The sequence below is a fragment of the Marmota marmota genome, unplaced genomic scaffold, assembly GCF_001458135.2.
Source record: "Marmota marmota marmota unplaced genomic scaffold, marMar, whole genome shotgun sequence".
Taxonomy (NCBI): Eukaryota; Metazoa; Chordata; class Mammalia; order Rodentia; family Sciuridae; genus Marmota; species Marmota marmota.
Genome location: NW_025999915.1, coordinates 366427 through 384558, shown reverse-complemented (window position 1 = coordinate 384558; position 18132 = coordinate 366427). Strand labels below are relative to the sequence as shown.

At 47.1% G+C, this 18132-nt stretch overlaps 1 protein-coding gene across 5 annotated transcripts in view; it reads left to right on the top strand.

The window, feature by feature from the left end:
• The window catches only part of LOC107160995 (serpin B6-like), a 137415-nt gene that overhangs the window by 25236 nt on the left and 94047 nt on the right, over positions 1–18132 (top strand). For 4 of the 5 annotated variants that reach the window (XM_015507550.2, XM_048799969.1, XM_048799968.1 and 1 more), the window contains 2 exons: positions 334–489; positions 830–1384. The exons of the other annotated variant lie outside the window; for it this stretch is intronic. In XM_015507550.2, coding sequence (XP_015363036.1) covers positions 334–489; positions 830–1234 — 561 coding nt within the window. In that variant the 3' untranslated portion in view covers positions 1235–1384. Of the gene's footprint in view, positions 1–333; positions 490–829; positions 1385–18132 lie in introns of those variants that run through there. 5 annotated transcript variants of the gene reach the window in all.

The following is an 18132-nucleotide window of genomic DNA, read 5'->3' as shown; positions in this document are numbered from 1 at the left end:
TCACCTTAGTCAGGAAGTGAAGGAAAGAGTAAGGGCTTGGTTCTCAGAGTCCCCTCCAAGGACTTGCCCCAATGACCTAACTCTACTAGGCCTTGCCTTTTAAAGGTTCCACCACCTCCCAATAGCTCCACACTGTAGATAAAACCTTTAACACACTGGCCTCTGGGGACACTTGGTGTCTAACCATAACAGGGGTTCAGGAGGAACCTCATGGCCTGTCCTAGAAGCTGGGTCAAGAGTGTTCCTGGGGCCCACAGGGACTACCTCTGTGGAATTAGTCCACTGTGCCAGCTGGGTCATGTTTCTACTTAACAGTTGTCCATTTCCTTACAGAATGAGGAGAAGCCTGTGCAAATGATGTTTAAGGAGTCTACTTTTAAAATGACCTATATACGGGAAATATGCACCAAGATTCTGGTCCTTCCCTACGTCAGCAAGGAGCTGAATATGATCATCATGCTGCCTGATGAGCACATTGACTTGAAAACGGTAAGGAGCACTAAGCCATAACGAGGGCGTGATGGCGGGGAAGGGCATTGGGTTTCTGGTGTAGCTGCTTTCCCCTGTTCCCAGTTAGATTTTTATTTTTTTAAATTTAATTTAATTTTATTGTTTGTGTCAGTGTTGGAGGTGGAACAAGGACCTTGCAGATGCTAGGCAAGCTCTCCAGCTGAGCTGTCCCTGAGCTCTGCCCAGTTACCTCGGTTACCACTAGCACCACCTCTGGCCAAAGCGAGGCTCCCACTCACAATATGGAACATCTGTATAACCACATGTGGCCCTGTGTGACAGCACTTGCTAGGTCTTGACCTGTTCAACTCTCTTCTAGGTGGAGAAGGAACTTACTTATGAGAAATACATAGAGTGGACCAGCCCAGACAAGATGTACAAAGAGGAGGTGGAGGTTTTCCTCCCTCGGTTTAAACTACAGGAAAATTATGATTTGGAGGAAGTCCTTCCCAGCCTGGGCATGACTGATGCCTTCGATAAGGCCAGGGCAGACTTTTCTGGAATGTCATTGAAGAGAGACCTGTATCTGTCCAAGGTCGTGCACAAGTCCTTTGTGGAGGTCAATGAGGAGGGCACTGAAGCTGCAGCTGCCACAGCTGTTGAATGCAGGCTGCTGTGCAAAAGATTAACTCAGCGCTTCTGCGCAGACCACCCCTTCCTCTTCTTCATCCAGCACAGCAGGACCAGAGGGATTCTGTTCTGCGGCCGAGTTTCTTCTCCATGAGGAAACAGTCATCCCTGAGCGCAGTCCTCTGCTTTCACCCTCTGACCCACTTTTCTTCCCACACTCCACCATGTGCCTGTGACCCAAGTGACCTTATCAGTGCAGTGTAACAATTCAGAAATAAAGGTCCATTTTGGAGACCCATGTCAACTACTGTTTGCATGTGAGATGTTTTTCCAGGATCTGAAATTGCCCCTCTCTGTGGGTCTGTGGTCACGTTGGCTGCTGGGTTCATTCATCCCTGCCGGGGATATGCTGTTACCCACCCCGTTGCAGCTGGGAAGGACCCCGTGGCTTCACTGTGAACAGATAACTGCCATCACCATTGGCCCTTCTCCAGGTATAAGAAGATAAGTGGTGCTTCTCTCTTCTCCACTGTGGCATGAAAATCTCATCCCATTTTTAGTGAGAGTCTAAAGTAGAATGCAGAGCTGTGAGGAGGAGTGAGGGGTGAGGGCACATCTCAGGAACCTCCTTTGGGAAGCTCAAAAATTCTAAAATTTCTGTGAGCTTTCTGGAGGACTCCATGGAGGTGGGAGAGCAGGTAACTTGGGCCAGTGAGAAGTCAGTCCCTTTTCCAAGTGCATCTCTACTTTCCTGTGTTGTGATGGGGAATGGATATATTCACACACACACTGCCCCCTGCCTTGTAAAGTTAAATTGCTCCCAGGGGTTAGAGGTATACCTAACCATTCACAGTAAGGTGGTTTACAACAACTGTGCGGTTACATACCAGGTGGATTTCTTCATGGCACATATTATTTTAAAAAGTGGCTAAGTTTTCTGCAGCCAGTTGTGTTACTTGCTGGAAATGCAGTTTTAGCATTCAGCATTACAGGGAGAAACTGATGGGCATGGTGGGGAGGACCTCCACTCTCGCCCTCTGACTTCACTGCTGCTAGTCTCATGCTCATTCTGCACCTGGTCCTCTTTCCCTGTGATGCCCAAGCTGTGGTGACAGAATGGAATTGGCGAGCATCAAGGAACATGGAAATTAGGACTGAAGTGAGGAAAAGAAGTTGGGTGGGAAGCAAGGGCTTGCTGGTTTCACACACATTCTTTGTCTTAGTTTGTTTTCTGTTACTATAATGAAATACCTGAGACTGGAAACTTGATTTTTTTTTAAATAGGGTTTTTTTTTTTTAGCTTACATTTCTGGAGGCCAAGAGCAAGGCCAAGAGCAAGCCTTCTGCTTGGCTCTGGCTAGGGACTCATGGTGACTGAGATCATAGCATTGGGAGCATATGCATAAGTGCCAAGTGGAGGGGGGAGGTGCCAGATTCCCAAATAACAGCCCATTCTCACAGGAACTAACCCAGTTGCCTGAGACCTGTGTTAATCTTTTTCAAGGGTGGTGCCCTCATGAACCGGTTGCCTCCCTCGAGGCCCCACCTCTTAAAGCTTCCCTCCATCTCAACATCTCCACACTGAGGACCACGCCTCCATTACAGGAACCTTTGTGGGGATAAATCACATCAAACAATATCATCCTTCTCCCTCCTCTGTATGACACTCTGGGTATTTTCTGAAGAAATAATGGCACTCAGAACAAGGATTTCAGGGGGGGAATGTGATCAGTTTATATGATGATTTTGAGAACTTGGGGAGACAAAACATGAGACAATAACAAACTCCTGGGTACAATAAACTGTCACCCTCTGTAGCACAGCATATTTTTCTCTACTCTTGTGTGCTTTTTTTTTTGCAAACATTTATTAAATTTTATACAGTCCAATTATTTCAACAGAATGTCTCCAAGGTAGTATCATGCCTCTAAGGATTTGGGATAAGTCTTCTCAAAGGGCCTCTAGAAATTTGCCTCTTTATTCACACACTTTCCTCTTTCCTTTCCCAACATGCTCTCTGTCATCTATTGGCCCTAGAGCAAGACAAACTTACAGGATCCTGAGTAAGTTTCCTCTAACCTAACATTATCAAAAAGTAGCAATACTCTCAAATTCATCTTTAGGGGAATAGAACTGAGCACTACAAACTACAGCAGATATAGTTTCAAATTTTGAACTATGAAGTTTGATAAACACATTGCTTTTGTTTCATGAGATTTTAAGTGGCGTTAAATATATTTAAAAAAATCTAATTCCAAATTCTACACTTATTCTTAATAGATATTTCTGTTAGATGGAGGTGCTGATTTCACAGGGAGTTTTTCTGCCAGAAGTTCCTCTCCCTGATTTATTTGAGGGTTGCAAAAATTCAGGGACCTTGTGGAATATGTGTTAATTATGCCACCAAAATCAAAACCCAGTAAGTTATTTGGCAGTAAATTAATGAAATTTAGGCACAAGAAAAAATATCAACCTTAAAAACATGTAAACCACTCAGAGATAATCAGCCATTAAAACTATACTCAATTATTTTGAGTCTCAACTTTTATTGTTACTTTAGAAGGCAATAAATCAATGTGTTCCTCAATCTTATGTGCTTTTGACAACAGATCTATCATCAAGACTCTGATGAAAACAGAAGCTGAATATTTACACAAGATGGAATTATTACTAAGCAAACCCTCTAGCTTTGCCTGTTCCTAGTCAACTTAAAAATCAGTAAATTTTTGGAGATCACACAGCTGGGTGGATACGTTATTGGTTTCCTAGTAGCTTTACTGTAGATGACACCTCTGATGTGGGTTATAATGATAAAGGTGGCCTAGGTTACTTTTCAGGGACCTGAGGGCCACTTTTGTTGAAAACACTGACGTCATTGGGCCTGCAGTAGGTGTCTGATAGGTGACTGGGATGGAATGAAAAGGCTGGTTATCTCTGTCTTCATGCTAATCTCTGCCCCCTTTGCTGCCTTAGCACTTGGGTCAGTTCCACTCAGCTCTGCTTGTGGACACACTGATTGGTGGGGGGAGCTGCTCTGTGTTTTCTTCTACTCTGCCACCCTGGTGCTTTTCCACCAGCTGCAGCAGCACAAGCATCCAAGGTCCTTCCTAAGACCCAGATCAAGCCACGAGGCCAGGACATTTGCACAGGATGACGGTAGCAGCTTCAAGAGTAGCTCAGCGGATCCTGGGACAACTGTACTTGTACTACCTGGTGTCTGAGTCTCATACAAAAAATAGTTTCAGGAACTATGCCCTGGGCCAGTGGTAAAATACCAGACCCTAGCCCACCCCAGCATGTCAATTAAAACCTTCCATCTCCCTTTGTTAGGGAAGCTGTCTGGTTCCTCCATCACGCTGTTTCCCTTCAGTGGAAGTCCTACTTATTCCACAATTAAAGCCCTCCCTGCATGTGCTCCCAAACCTTGGCTCAGTTTTGTTCCTACCATTTCTGAATCAAAAGTTCCCTTTTCCTGTTATACGGGGGGCAGGCTCTTCAGGAAAGAACATGAGGGGAGGTGTGAGGGAGGTAGGGTGCTGAGGTCTGAGCTGAAGGGTGAATCTGGTGGAGCAAGAGGATAAGGTGAGCAGTCTGAATGCCAGAACAGCATTTGTAACTGCTTGTGTGCTTAGCCTTATTCCCACCATCTACATGGCAGACTTTTGGTATGAATGTTGAGGTCCAGTTCAAGAAAATCAAGTGATTTGAATAAAAGCATTTGGGAAGACTTTATTAGTGATGAGGCAGATGAAAGGACTTCTAATGATGCACATTTTGCAAGGTACCTTGTCCCTCACTCTGTTCCCATCAAAGCAGGAAAGCTCATCCACAAAATACTGAATGCAAACCCCAGGAAGTGGATCATGGTCAAGCAAATTTACAGCACCCATGGCTAAGGCAGGGTGAACCATGTGTACCCCGTCACTGTAGCGAGGCACTCCCCAAACACAAACATCCAGATCCCACCACAATCATGACCATCCTGTTTGACATGGGCTTTGATACATACAAAACCTGGGTGTCTCTGGCCAAGAGAAAATTTGAAGCAGCCATGGCAACCTACCTGATCCTCCAGCCCCAGAAAGGACAGGGGGGAGGGTGCACATTCCAGGGGAAGCCTGTGCCTCCCAGGGTCATGCCTCATCCATGCCCTGAGGATCTCTCCAATGGCTCTGGCCTCCTGGAGAGCAACACCAGCGAGCCTGCTCTATGTACCTGCCCCTTGCCCGCTGACACTCATCTGCCTGAGGAGGCCCAAGAGCCAGGCCAGAAGGGCATCAGATGCACCAGCCTGCCTGCCATTCCTCTCCACTTCCTGCCTGCCATTCCTCTCCACTTCCTGCCTGCAAGGCCCTCACTCCCAGGGGAGCCTCCCAGTCTGACTCTGGGTCCTAGACGTCCAATCCCTGGACGATGTTCGTTAGGTGGGCCAGGACAGACAGCAACCACTCCTCCCAAGATACACCCACAGGCCAAGGCCATGGCCACAGAAATGCCTGGAAGCGGATGAGGAGGAGGACCGCTACCTGTGCCCAAAACCTCTGCTGCTGCAGGCCATGTCAGCAATCAAGTGGCTCCAAAGACAGAGAGAAGAAATGTGCCACGTCCATAAATAGTGAGGCTCCAAGGAGTGCAGAGCTGAGCCAGGAGACACCAGCCCAGGGCCTGAGTCTCCTCTGCCTCCACCTGTGGAAGACGTCAGACTGTTCTGCCTGAGACACTTTGCCCTGCCCTGCTCGGCCCTTCGTCCTTTTCCCCATTCTTCTGAGATGTTTCTGAATAAATTTGTTTCAGACCAATTGTATCATAAAATTCTTGTTCCAACGATTAAAATACTGGCTGATTGAAAGAAAGGTAGGGCCGCAGGATGAGGGCAGGGGCCCACCTCCATCCTCTGGAGCACTGGCCTCCCTCTGCAATGTAGAGAGACTCACTCTGCAGTGTAGAGAGACTCACATGCCTGAGCCAGTGCAGATGGAACTCACTTGCCTTGAGCCAGTGTAGAGCATTCACTTACTTTGACTTAGGGCAGACAGGCCCACTCCCCCTGACCTGGGTGGATGGAATCTCGCCTTGAGTCAGTGTAGTCTTGACTTTTAGCTATGATCTTGACCAAAACCCCTCCCTGTGGGTTGTGTACTGAGTGGGTGGAAACTATTGGAGAAGTCACATATGAGAAGGCTGAGGACATCTCAGTGTCCTCTTACATCAACTTCATGGTACTGTGTGCAGGGAAGGAAGAGCTGGGCAGTGGGCAGGGACAACCTACCAGGAGAAGTGGTGGGTGCCTCACCCCCTGCCACACAGCCCCTCACCCCAAATCATCTCATTAATTGTGAAAGGTACTGGACAGGGATTGCACAGCATTTCAGGAGAGGAGATGACAATCCACGATATGGATCCAGGTTACCGCTTTTCAGCCACCCACTTTTGTGGTACTTCGCTTCAGATCACCACCTAGGAAACTAGCGCAGAGTCCTGTGTTGCTTAGAGGAAACCCACCGTCCTTAACTTGGTGTCTGTGCAACAGTGATCTATCCCAGGCCCACATGCTGCCCTGGGTTCCCAGGCTGCATCTGCGGCGGTCAACTCTTTTGATATAACAGGCTGGACTCCTCCTGCAAGTTTCTCCTTGCCAGGGAAGCTGGGTGCTTCCTCCCCACACTCAACAGTGCATGATTCTATCTTGTAGCCCTGACCACAGCTGACCACCATGGACTCATTGCACAGTGGGGAGAAGAATGGAACCTTCTCAAGAGCAAAGTTCTGCTCTTCTGGGCACTGTTTCTTCAACTGTATCCAGAACAATGCTTGGCTTTTCATGATAAATACTTGTTTTTCTTAGTTTGTTAACAAGATACATTCCTTGTGTGACAAGAATCATCTGAGGCAAGATAAGCCTACTTGGCATCTGTCGGCTTAGGGTGGGAAGTTAAACCAACAGGACTGAGTCTCAGGAAAGGTTGCTGGGAGGCTGAATCAATATGTTCACTGAACCCCGGGCCTTGAAATGGAGCCAGAGGAGTGTGGACAGAGGAGGGAGGGGCAGTGAAGAGCTCTGGATGGAGGACAGCATGGCCAATGGCATTGCTCACCAGGGGACTGTGCATGAGGCCCTGGCTCTCTATCCATATCCAATGGGCATGTCCTGAATTTGCTTCCAGGATGTCATGCTTTCCTCCGTGTTGCGTGCATGGATCTGGCCTGCACTTGAACATGTGGGAACCACATGTGCACTCCGGGTTCACATGCGGGTGAGTTCTTGTGAATGTGATGTCACATTTTCAAATTCTCTACCCCTGTCACTGGTCACATTTCAGGTCCAGAGCTGGAGGGGAGAACCCAGCTCTGCTTCAAGTTGGAAAGAAAGGACCTTTCTTCTAAGAGGGCTCATTCTGCCGGAAGTGCCAGATAGGCAGATGTCAACAAAGCGCAGTGGACGAAGAGTGGGCTTGTGAATTCCTGAGTGAAAATTCTTACTTTGCAAAGAAACTGGTGGGAAAGCCCTGGTAGGTTTTCGTTTGACCTAATGTCTGCAAACAGAATGATCAAGAAAAAGGGAGGGAGTAGGGAAGAGAGGTGAGGGTGCACTGTGTTGGCAGTCTTCCCTAGTGAAAGAGATGAGCCAGAGGGACAAGCTGAAGGACATGTGGTCTGGAAACATTTACAAATTAGGACAAGAGGTGTGTTCTCAACACCAGGCTGAGCCGGGCTTGTTGGCACACTCGTCCCATCTCAGCAGCTCGGGAGGCTGAAGCAGGAGGATGGCAAATTCAAGGCCAGCCTCAGCAATGTAGTGAAGCCCTAAGCAACATAGGAAGCCCTGTCTCAAAATCAAAAATGAATAAATAAAAAAGCCTGGGGACTTAGCTCAGTGGTTTAGTGTGTCCTGGCTACGAAAACAAAATACAAAATAATAAAAAAATAAAATAAATAATAATAATAATAATAATAATAATAATAATTAAAAAAATAAAAATAAATAAATAATTAATTAATTAATTAAAAAAAGAAGACAAAATAATAAAACAAAAACAAAATAAAACCAAAAAGACATACCACCGGATGGAACCTGCAGGACAGGGTTCTCTGAGCCCCTCTGTTAACCTGTGGTTCAAGCTCTGCCCACTCTGGAGCACCCATCACCAGCCACAGCCCTCAGGAGCTGACATATTGGAGTCTGTCAGAAGGCCTCAGGTCCTGGGGTGGATTGACCCTTGACTTTTCACCTTTTAGACTCACATTCCAGCAGATGCACTCCTTCCTGCATTCCCTGCCTCTTCTGGGGTGTTGACACCAGGAGGAGGGGAGCCAAGTGGGGGAGGAAGAGAGGTGCCACCTCCAGCCCCAGATTCAGGTGTTTTGTATCACAGGCCTGGGACAAGATGCTCAGGGATCTCTGAGACAGTGTTCTGTGGTGGCTGGAGTTGGGGCCCAGCGACAAGGCAGCCACCTAGACTCGGGCCTGGAAATGGAGGTGGAAGGAAAGTCCTCTCTTGCTCTTGGTTTGGACATGAAACTAGAAGAGTATTCTCTCACTCTTATTTTGCATCAGGTATTTCTCTAGCATCTCTCTCACTTCAGTAAAACACTTTAAGCACTTTACCTTGCTGTGTAAATAATGCCAGTTGGAGCAGCTTTATGGAGGCTGTGGGGTGCAGACCGAGGAGTAGAAGGCTCCAGTCTCCTGGAGAGGCATCAGGAAACGACCAAGCCCAATCCATTCAAAAGCTCTTTGCTCAAGCCCCAGGAGCTTGCCTTGCTCAGACCTGTTCACAGCCACCTCCTTAGAGAGGGCCCTCGGTTTTTATCTCACTGCCATAGAAAGAAACCAAGCCACCCCTCCAAGAGAGGGCCCACTCTGCTTGGTTCATCTTCTCTGCTTAGGCCCACATGGAAACCCTTTTACAAGGTAATACCTGAACATCAACTTCTTTTAAAATGCTACTATGCTGACTTTTGTCAAGTAATAGCTCTCATGGGACCCAGGCTTCTGTCTTAGCCTTGGACATAAGAGATCTCAGAGCCAACCTCAGCACATGGCAGTGACCTGCAGACTACCATAGCCATGACCCCAATTGTTGACACAGGCCTTTTCTTTTTATGGTGTATTCTTGACTTCATTATTTCTAGACACAAATTCATTATTTACCAAATTTTGTAATATATTGTGACACATTTTATTTTTGAAAATCTTGCCTTTCTTAATTACTCTGAGCAAGTACTCAAGCTCAAGGTCTGTATTTGTTACTGAGCCCTGGGAATTGGGCCATGAGCACTTAAGATGGATACTGCAAGCCAAATCAAAGCTGGTAAAAATTCCAGTGTAGCTAAGGGATTCACCAAGACCTTGTTCTAGCAAATGGTTTTCTGGGTGTTCTATGGCCTAGTTTTTCATGGTGCTTTGCAGCAACCCATGGCTTTAAATATCCTTTGCAAATTAGGAATAATCTCATTATACATGGAAACCAAGAGAAAGATTAAATGGTTTAGGGGCTGAGGCTGGGGCACCATGGTGGAGCACTTGCCTAAAGTGTGTGAGGCACTGGGTTCGATTCTCAGGACTGCATATAAAACAAAGGTTCATCAACAACAACAAAAATTAAAAACAAACAAACAAAAAAGATTTAACAGTTTTCCTTGTAAGTCCATCACAATTCGATACTCCCTAAGCTCTGTGGGCTGGCAACTCTGGGTGGCCTGGGACCCAGCATCCATCCTTTACCACTGAAGCTGGTGAGAGTCCTTCCTCCAGGCTCTCATCAGGGTGCTTGACACAACCACAAAGACATCTGTGGAAAAGGTTAAAAAAGGATGAAGCAAGCAGAGCTTGTGTACCTGTGTCAAGGGGAGGAAGCCAGGACAGGGAGTGGCTGTGGGCACTCAGAGCCTCTAGCATAGGAGTCACATTTCCTCATCTGCTTCCTGCTTAGCCACCTCCACACAGTGTGAGTGGATTGGGGGTCTACTCTGGAAGCTGGCATGGTGTGGGGCCTAGTCTGAGTGACAAGCTGGGCTCACACATCTCTTCCTGGGTGAAACAGCTGCCCTGGTCTCTAGCCATCTCAGCCTAGCAGGACAAAGGCCAACTTGCCTGGACCCCAGGAGGCTCCTGAGCTGAGGGGACCCAGACACTATGACTGGAGAAGGGCTTCTCATTAGGGTGAGACTAGGGCCTTAGTAAAGTATTCCTATGGGGTTCCATGGTCTCACAGTCACTTGGTGACACCTTTCCAGTCAGTCCCCACACCCCCTGTAAGCTAGCACCCACTTTCCACTGCAAGCCCAGGGAGGGGCTGCCTACCCAGCATGTAGATGGCTGTCCTACACATGGAGGGGGCACCTCCCATACAATAGCAAGCAGAGCACACAGGCAGATCATCCTATCGCCAACAGATGCCCAGGAGACAGGTAATGAAGGACTACAGGGAAGCACAAGACACTGTAAGCCATGTCCACAACCCTCTGTGGCTAAAATCTGAAGCTTTGCTGTGAAGCTTAGAACAGCTATCCCTGTGACAGCTGGCACACTCCTTGGGCCTGAGCCATTTCTCCAGGCAGCACAGGAGAGCAACACTAGTGTTTGTAGGAAAATCTCCATTGGGGTCAGAACTAAGAGGTGTTGGACAGACTTCTGCATGCAGTTCTCTGTGTGTTCTGTGCCATGTGTCACCATCTAGGCACTGCTCCACAGAGCACTAGCAGGGACTATCTTATACTGAGCTGATCACTTCCTATTAGGTCTAAAGACAGAAAAAGATGTCTTGAAAATGAGGAAATTAAAAGTAGGGTCTAGGAGTTGAGAAGCCCCCTGCCAGTTTCAGTAAGTCACCAGGCACTCTCAGTACCACACTGCCATCCTTGGACGGAATCAAGGCAGACACCCAGAAGATGGGCAAGGGCAAAAGGCAGCCCACATCTACACTGCTGGCCAAGGCTGGAGTCACATGACAGCTCTGATGGCTTTGGGGTGTCCAAAATACCAACTGGACATTTAGTTGTCCTGTTCATCTCTTTTGAACTCCAAGCCCATCCTTGAAGATTGCCCTAACAGTGGTCTTGCCATATGAAATGTACAACACCCAAACATTGCATGGGGCACACTCGTCCCTTAAAGATTCTTGCATTTTTCACAAATTCAGATTTGATGAGCAGCCATCTTATATGGCACCCTGCATGGGAGGAAGGGGATATGGGAATGAGGTAGGAGGTGGCAAGCCTCAGAAGGCAGGTGAGTGGGACACAGGATGGCCAGTCCCCCTTGACCTGGCCTCCATGGTCTCCCCATGGCTGTCTCATGCCCTGGGTGTGCTGGAGATGGAGATGGCAATTCACACCCAGTACTTACGAAGTCTATTAGTCAGAAGTTACTTGAGGGCTGGTATTATAATTGCATACTCAGCCATTGAAAGGCTGGAACTCCTTGGACCATTCCCACCATGGACTCTGGATGGGTGACCCTGGGATATTTTGTGTCCTTAAGGTGCAGACACAGCATGGGTAGCAGCAGCATGGTGATTGCATGAGCTGCTGCTGCTGCCTACCTGCTGGTATTCGCCCAAGAGGAACCCCTGCTGCTGTATACATCAGCATCAGAATCAGGAGGCAGAGGCACTTGTCCCTAAGAGCCTGAAGGGTGAAAGTACAGTGAACCAAAAGGGCAGTGGTGTAAAGAAAACAAAAGGAGATAGAAGTAAGGTGCAGGAGCAAAGTAAAAGTGCTGCTCATCTGGGCTGCCAGCTTTATATATATCCATAGGTTACATTAGGTCATTGACATCATTAGTACATATTGCTCATTGTATAAAGTTACCCTTATGTGGGCAGGTTTAGGCATAGGGACACATTGGTGTTGTCTAAGAGAGTTCCTTTATTCCCAAAAGCTGAGTATCTGAGATTAAGGTTGAGGCTGATAAGACTCTAGCACAGAGCCTCCTCTCGAAGGACATTACCAGAGCAGCTAGGCATTGAGCATGTATTAGTCATCTTATGAGTTCCACAGAGAACCTGTAGAATATTCCAAGTGTGGAAAACAGGGCGTCTGTTACCCCCTGGGAGTTTGCTCACCAGAGGAACACTGCCTTGTACATTTTCACAGCCAGAATCCTTACATGGTGGTTTCATCTCATCCTCGCTCTAGGATTTGCTCTCCTCTATGAGTCTGAGATACATGACTATTGGCAGGATTGCCTGGGCACCACTTGCAGAAAGGAACAGAGAGGCAGGGAGCTTCAGTGTGGACAGGACTCACCCCACCTTCCTCCATCTCCAGATATTTCATCCAAACCCAGATGGAGGTGGTGTCAGACACACCACACTAAACCAAAGTCTGTGATCCCAAATGCCTAGCCATAATGACCATAGTTGTCCATGCTGATGAATGTAGGACCTCGGGACTTTCACAAGGAACCTGCCATGGGCCAGCATTCTCTTTGCTGGCATAAGCTACAGAATAGTTGGCAGAGACCCCAGATGCACTCAGAGGATATAGCTATTGCCTCTGTCTTCCCTGAATCCTTGAATCAATTTTCACCAACAGGAAGCTTTTCTGTCATTTTTTAGGATATCGAATTCCATCAGGGTACCATGTGGTATATTTTTTGCTTATTTCATATCTTTTACCTCAATATCCATTGGTGGGAACTGGTTAAATATAGTGGATGCCATTGCAGTCGGTCATGGTGTACTGCTGAGGATAAGGATGTAACTCTATTTCCCAAGATGGAAGAGGCCCCCCAGATCTGTGATAAAGAGACAAAGAGAAAGGTGCTCAACTTGGTGCTGCCTTAGCACCCTGTGCACACAGCAAGGTGAGCATAAGGATTTGTGTCCATATGTGCATTGAACGTGCTAGAGAGATAAGCAGACTGGGTGGCTGAGGGACAGTGCTAGGGGGCTTGCAGAGCATTTGTATCTTGAACCATGTCAATAAGCTACTTATGCAAAAAATTGTTTTTAAAAATGATCGATTTGCTCCTTTGGGAGCTTCCTGTACTCCCAATTTCCAAGCCTCATGGGAGAATCCCTGCCTCCCTGCCTGACCTCTTGCCCACCTGCCTGTGCCTCAGCTCTGGTCTGCATGGAGCCAAAGCTTGTGCAGGTGCTTTCTCTCCATGGTGCTCCATTGGGTCCCTGTGGGTTCTCTGCTTTCTGGCAACACTGATGACCTGGGAGAGGGTGTCCAAAGCTAGGTAGAGGGAGTCTGCCTCTTTCCCTTTCTTCTGGCACTGGTGGCTCTCAGAACAATTTTCAAGGCCTCATTTGCAGTGTGAGTATCTCAGACCTGCCCTCCTTTAAGGTGGTGTAAATAATTTGATCTCTTTCTCACTGACCTTGCCTGATCCATCTTCCTGATTACACTGCCACCAGTTCCTCTGTGGAAACACTGTGGCTGGCTTGCTGTGCCCCTGGGCTGCAGCTGCTCTGTTCCTGGATCTATGAGGTTTCACAAAGCCAACTGTTGTCCAGATTCCTGGCAGAAATGGTGAGACCTGGAATAGAGCCATCTCAGGAAGCTCCCCATTCATGCATTTACCCCCGGTGAAGTACTCCTTTACTTCTGGGAGGCATAAGCTGAGATTTGGACACCCTTCCCATTTCATGACAGAGAGGCATTGGTGAGGCCCACTAAGTCTTATCAGCTGATCAGCTCTCACCCCTGCTTTCAGGGTCACCCTTCATCCCCTGTCACCCAACAAACAGCTGGTTGAATGGGGTGTGGAAGCTCCCTGGCATCCCCAGCTATAAGGCCCTTAGCAAACCAACCCCATAATCTGGGTTGTGTAAATCAGGTGGAAAACATGGGTTCTTGTCCACTAATGTGACAGGGGAGCTTGTTGCCACCTTCCAGATTGCACATCCGAACATGTGTTTATGTGACTTGGAGACAATAGGACACAGTTGGCAACTTTCCTTGGCCAAAGAGGAAGGAAGCTCTGCAGATTTTTAAGGAGTAAAAGTGACCATAAGTGTGACCTCCAGGTGGTTTTCTCCTTCACTCTGACACCCTCGCTCCTGTGAGTTATTTACAGACATCTTCCAGGCCTAGGTGCTGCCCGAGTTTTTAAAAATCAACTCTGAAAATCACACAACCAATGATGGGTTGTACAGTTATTTTGCAGCCATGGGAAGTGACTAGGCACAAGCACTATCTTGACCCAGATTGTGGGAGGCCAACATAGCATGTGACCAACATTTGCCTCCCTTTTTCATTGGTGTGGCTCTGTCGGTCACCCTGTGATCTGGTTGCTTAGGTAACCAAAGATAGTAGCCCCATCTTTAGGGCTGAGAAAATGGAGATGTGTCTTCATGCATGGGCGTGCCTTCCTGCAGCCCCATGGGTGGAGCTATGCTCACCTGTTCCTTTGTGATATTACCCCTTGCCCTGTTTGGGATAGAATGTTTCATGGAAATGCCCTTTGTGAGTCCCCTTCTCTTACTCTGCCCTTGGATGTGGCCTATCCAGGTGTCAGTCAACCTGCTGACAGTGGACACCATGAAGCTAGACTCAGCCCCCTGCAACCTGATTCATTGCCTTATTTGAATGGCTTCTCATCAATAAAAGAGGTCAGTATGTGTGGGCTCTCTCCCTCTCTCTCTTTTTGTGGACCCTTAAGGTCAGAAGTGCCATCACAGAACCCCCAAAGAAAAAGGAATTTTTGTCTCTTGTGTGGATATTTCGTGCAGCCCAGTTATTTCAGTTCCCCTGGAGTGACTCCTGAGTGTTTACATCACCGGAAACCTGATACTGGATTGCCTAGATTAGTGATTTAATCCACCCTGAAGTTACTTGACAGTTTGTAATCTTTTCATTATTTGAGATGTCCTTGTGTGCGCCCAAGGCTCTATGCTCACACTCTGGGTGTCTGGGCTGAGAGGAGAAGGGAGCTCCCCAGACTGGAGCCCTTGCTGAGTATATAGGCCATGGAGAAATGTGGCTTGCATTCCCTGGATGAGAGCACATCCCCAGTGCAGTTGTTCCTGCTCTGCCTCCTTTCCACATGGCTCATTTCTCCTGATGGCTGAGCTCCCTGTGTCTCACTGCAGGAGGCATAAAGATGGCTGAAGCTCATAGTGATGGACTGCAGAGAACCTGGGCTTTGTGGTCAGTGCACTGGCCCTGAGGAGCACTGGTGGCCCCATGGCCAAGGGTCACCTGTGTCTCTCTTTAATTCTAAAGAAAATGATGCACACTGGGGCTCTCATGTACAGATGTATGGACCTAAAGAATGGCCACCATGATGGTGTGAGTCCCCCCACATTCTCTGGTCTGCTCCAGGACACTTACTTCACTGCCCTCCTGAAGGGTCAAGGGGTCCATGCATTGTGGTGCTTAGATCTAGAAGTTGGCCTATATCCAAACACCACTGCACCAGTAAGTAGAATTGTCCCCACTACATGGGCCTCCATCCAGTCCCAAAGTGAGTGCAAAGACTCACACTGAGGTAGTAAACAGGAAAGAGCCACTGCCATCCACCACCTCAGGGAGAAAAGCATGGAAAATGATTCACCAGAACTGGAATATGTTGTTTGCTCGACCAGGTGACAGAGCCTCAGCATCCCTTGAGGACTCCAGATGGCAGAGCTGGAAATGTTGGCACCTACTTGGGAGTGGATGTTTGTCAGATGGCATGGGCACTTGAGACTAGTGGAAATGTAGTATGCACCACACAGCTGGAGCCTACACCAGGTCAAGAATGACTGCAGAGGGAATGCACAGGAGTCAGGAAGGGAGGGACATTAAGATTGTTCTAGTTGATATGACTCAAGTGGTACTGACGAGAACACCAAGGACTGGGGGTCTTGTGACACATCAGAATTAGCACCCATAGTCAGAGAGATGCTTCTGGAAACAAGCCACATCCTGTCACCTCTGATCAGAGGCCTCTGGTGGGTTCTGCATGGGGTGGATAGTTTCTGTGCCAATTCCCCAAAGTGTGTCCTGTTTTGGGAATAGTGTCACTGCCCTCATAATTAGTTAAGTGGAGCTTATGCTGAAGTAGGGAGTCCTTTGGCCAGTGGGCTGGTGTCCTTCCAAGAACAGACACAGAGAGGAAGGTGATCTGTGAAGACAGTAGTATAGGGAAAGTGTCACATGAAGATGAGCAAGCCCAGAGAGATGCACTTACACACCCAGGAACACCAAGGGTTTCTGGTTGCACCAGATCCTGGAAAATGACTGAATTTGGAAATAGAACCTCTATAGAGCTATCTAAATTAAAATGAGCCCATTAGAATGTGCATTATCCAATCTGACAGATGTTCTCAAAAGCAGAATAGTTCAGACATACCTCCAGAGACAGAGCAAAAAGGTGGGCAGCTGCAAGTCAATGAGAGAGGCCTCAGGAGAAAACAAACCTGCTGACACCTTGATCTTGGGCTTCAGGCATCCTAACTGTGAGACAATAAATTTTTGTTGTTTCTGCCACCCAGCATGTGACAATTATGGAAGCCCAACAAACTAATGAGATGAGAGACAGAGAGAGTGATAGATAGATAGACTGATAGATGACAGACATATGTATATGGTATCTGGGATCTTTGGACAAAAAACAAGCAGATTCAGAGGGTCTGGTGGATGTTTGAGTTTTTCAATTTCTAACAAGTTTTTGGGTTATGTTGATGCCACTGAAGCAGCAACTCCTTCCTAAGATGTTTCTTCTATTTCTGTTAATAGATAAAACTCAATTAATAGAAAATAGCAACCTGCCAGTTTCTTTCTGTTAACATGCTTGCTCAGCAGCTATGGAAGGAACCAGAGTAGCCTAGAGAAGGGGGGAGACCTCAAGGTTACTTGCATGAGAAAGTGTTGAAACCCAGAAGTCTGTACTGTATAAAAGAAGCTGAGAACCAAGGGCAGTGGTTAGCCTTTGGAGAAGACTCTGCTGAGCTGCAGCAGTGCTGAAGAAACCTTGCTCTTCTATTTCTCCAAGTGCTGCTTGTGTCTTTCCATGAACATTATTTTTGGTATTTTTCCATATTTTGCATAAGATATACTGGGAGCTTTGTTTAGGAACTTGACAGAGGGATAGGCATCGCCTGCTCACATGCCAGATCCTAACTCTCACTGGAGCTATGATGGCCCTGGCTCTCACTACTTCCTGAATGAACTCAGAAGAAGATCAGAAGCAGATTTCATGACAGGAAATTAAACTGGTTAGTCCCCCAAAAGCATTAGCCCAAGTTTGGAGCTGCCTGAAGTGGAAAGGGAACCTAATCACTTTCGAGTGACTGAAGTGTCACTCAAACAGGTTTGCCTACTGGGGAGGTCTGTCTGTCAGTTCTGTTATGTGCATGCATGTGACCTGAGCGACATAGTCTTTGGTCCACCATCTTCAGACTATGGAGCCTGAGTGAGTCCTGATTGTGGTTCCATGGCGACCTCATAAGCTTAAGGCAGTACCAAGCTAAGGGGATCGAAAGTCCCTCCCTGGGAAGTTGGTCCAGGTCAGGTGCTTATATTAAATGATGCACATTTAATTGATGCAAAGAGGCACCTAAATCTCTACAAATAGAGTGACCAGGCAGACCAAGGTGTTGTGAGACACCATCTCAAGGTGAGAACTTTCACATAATGTGCACATGACAGCCACTCATGTCATGATGTTAAGGAAATATAAACAATTAAATCAGGATGATGTTCTTTAACCCTAAAAGGACCCAAACATCAAAGGGGGAAATACAGTAGAGATTTTCTAAGTACAACCCCTCCCCCACCAAAAAATAGACATGTCCTTGCTTTCTTCTTCCCTCCCACGGCCATTCTTCCTCATCTTCTTTTGCAGGAGCTCTCAGTCCCTAAATGTAATGATTCCTCAGCCATTCTCTCTCAATAAAATACAAGTTGTCCAGGTGTCAAAAGTTGCCCAGTGTTTGCTGACTCACAAGTAAAAGACCATATTTTGAGAAGACTATATTTTGACTAAATGTTGTCAGGGAAATAAAACTAAAATTAAAAAATAACATGATGATATCAGTATCAGTGTGAGCCTTCCACAACTCAGTTTTAACATTGTTTGCCTTATAGAGAGAGAGAGAGAGAGAGAGAGAGAGA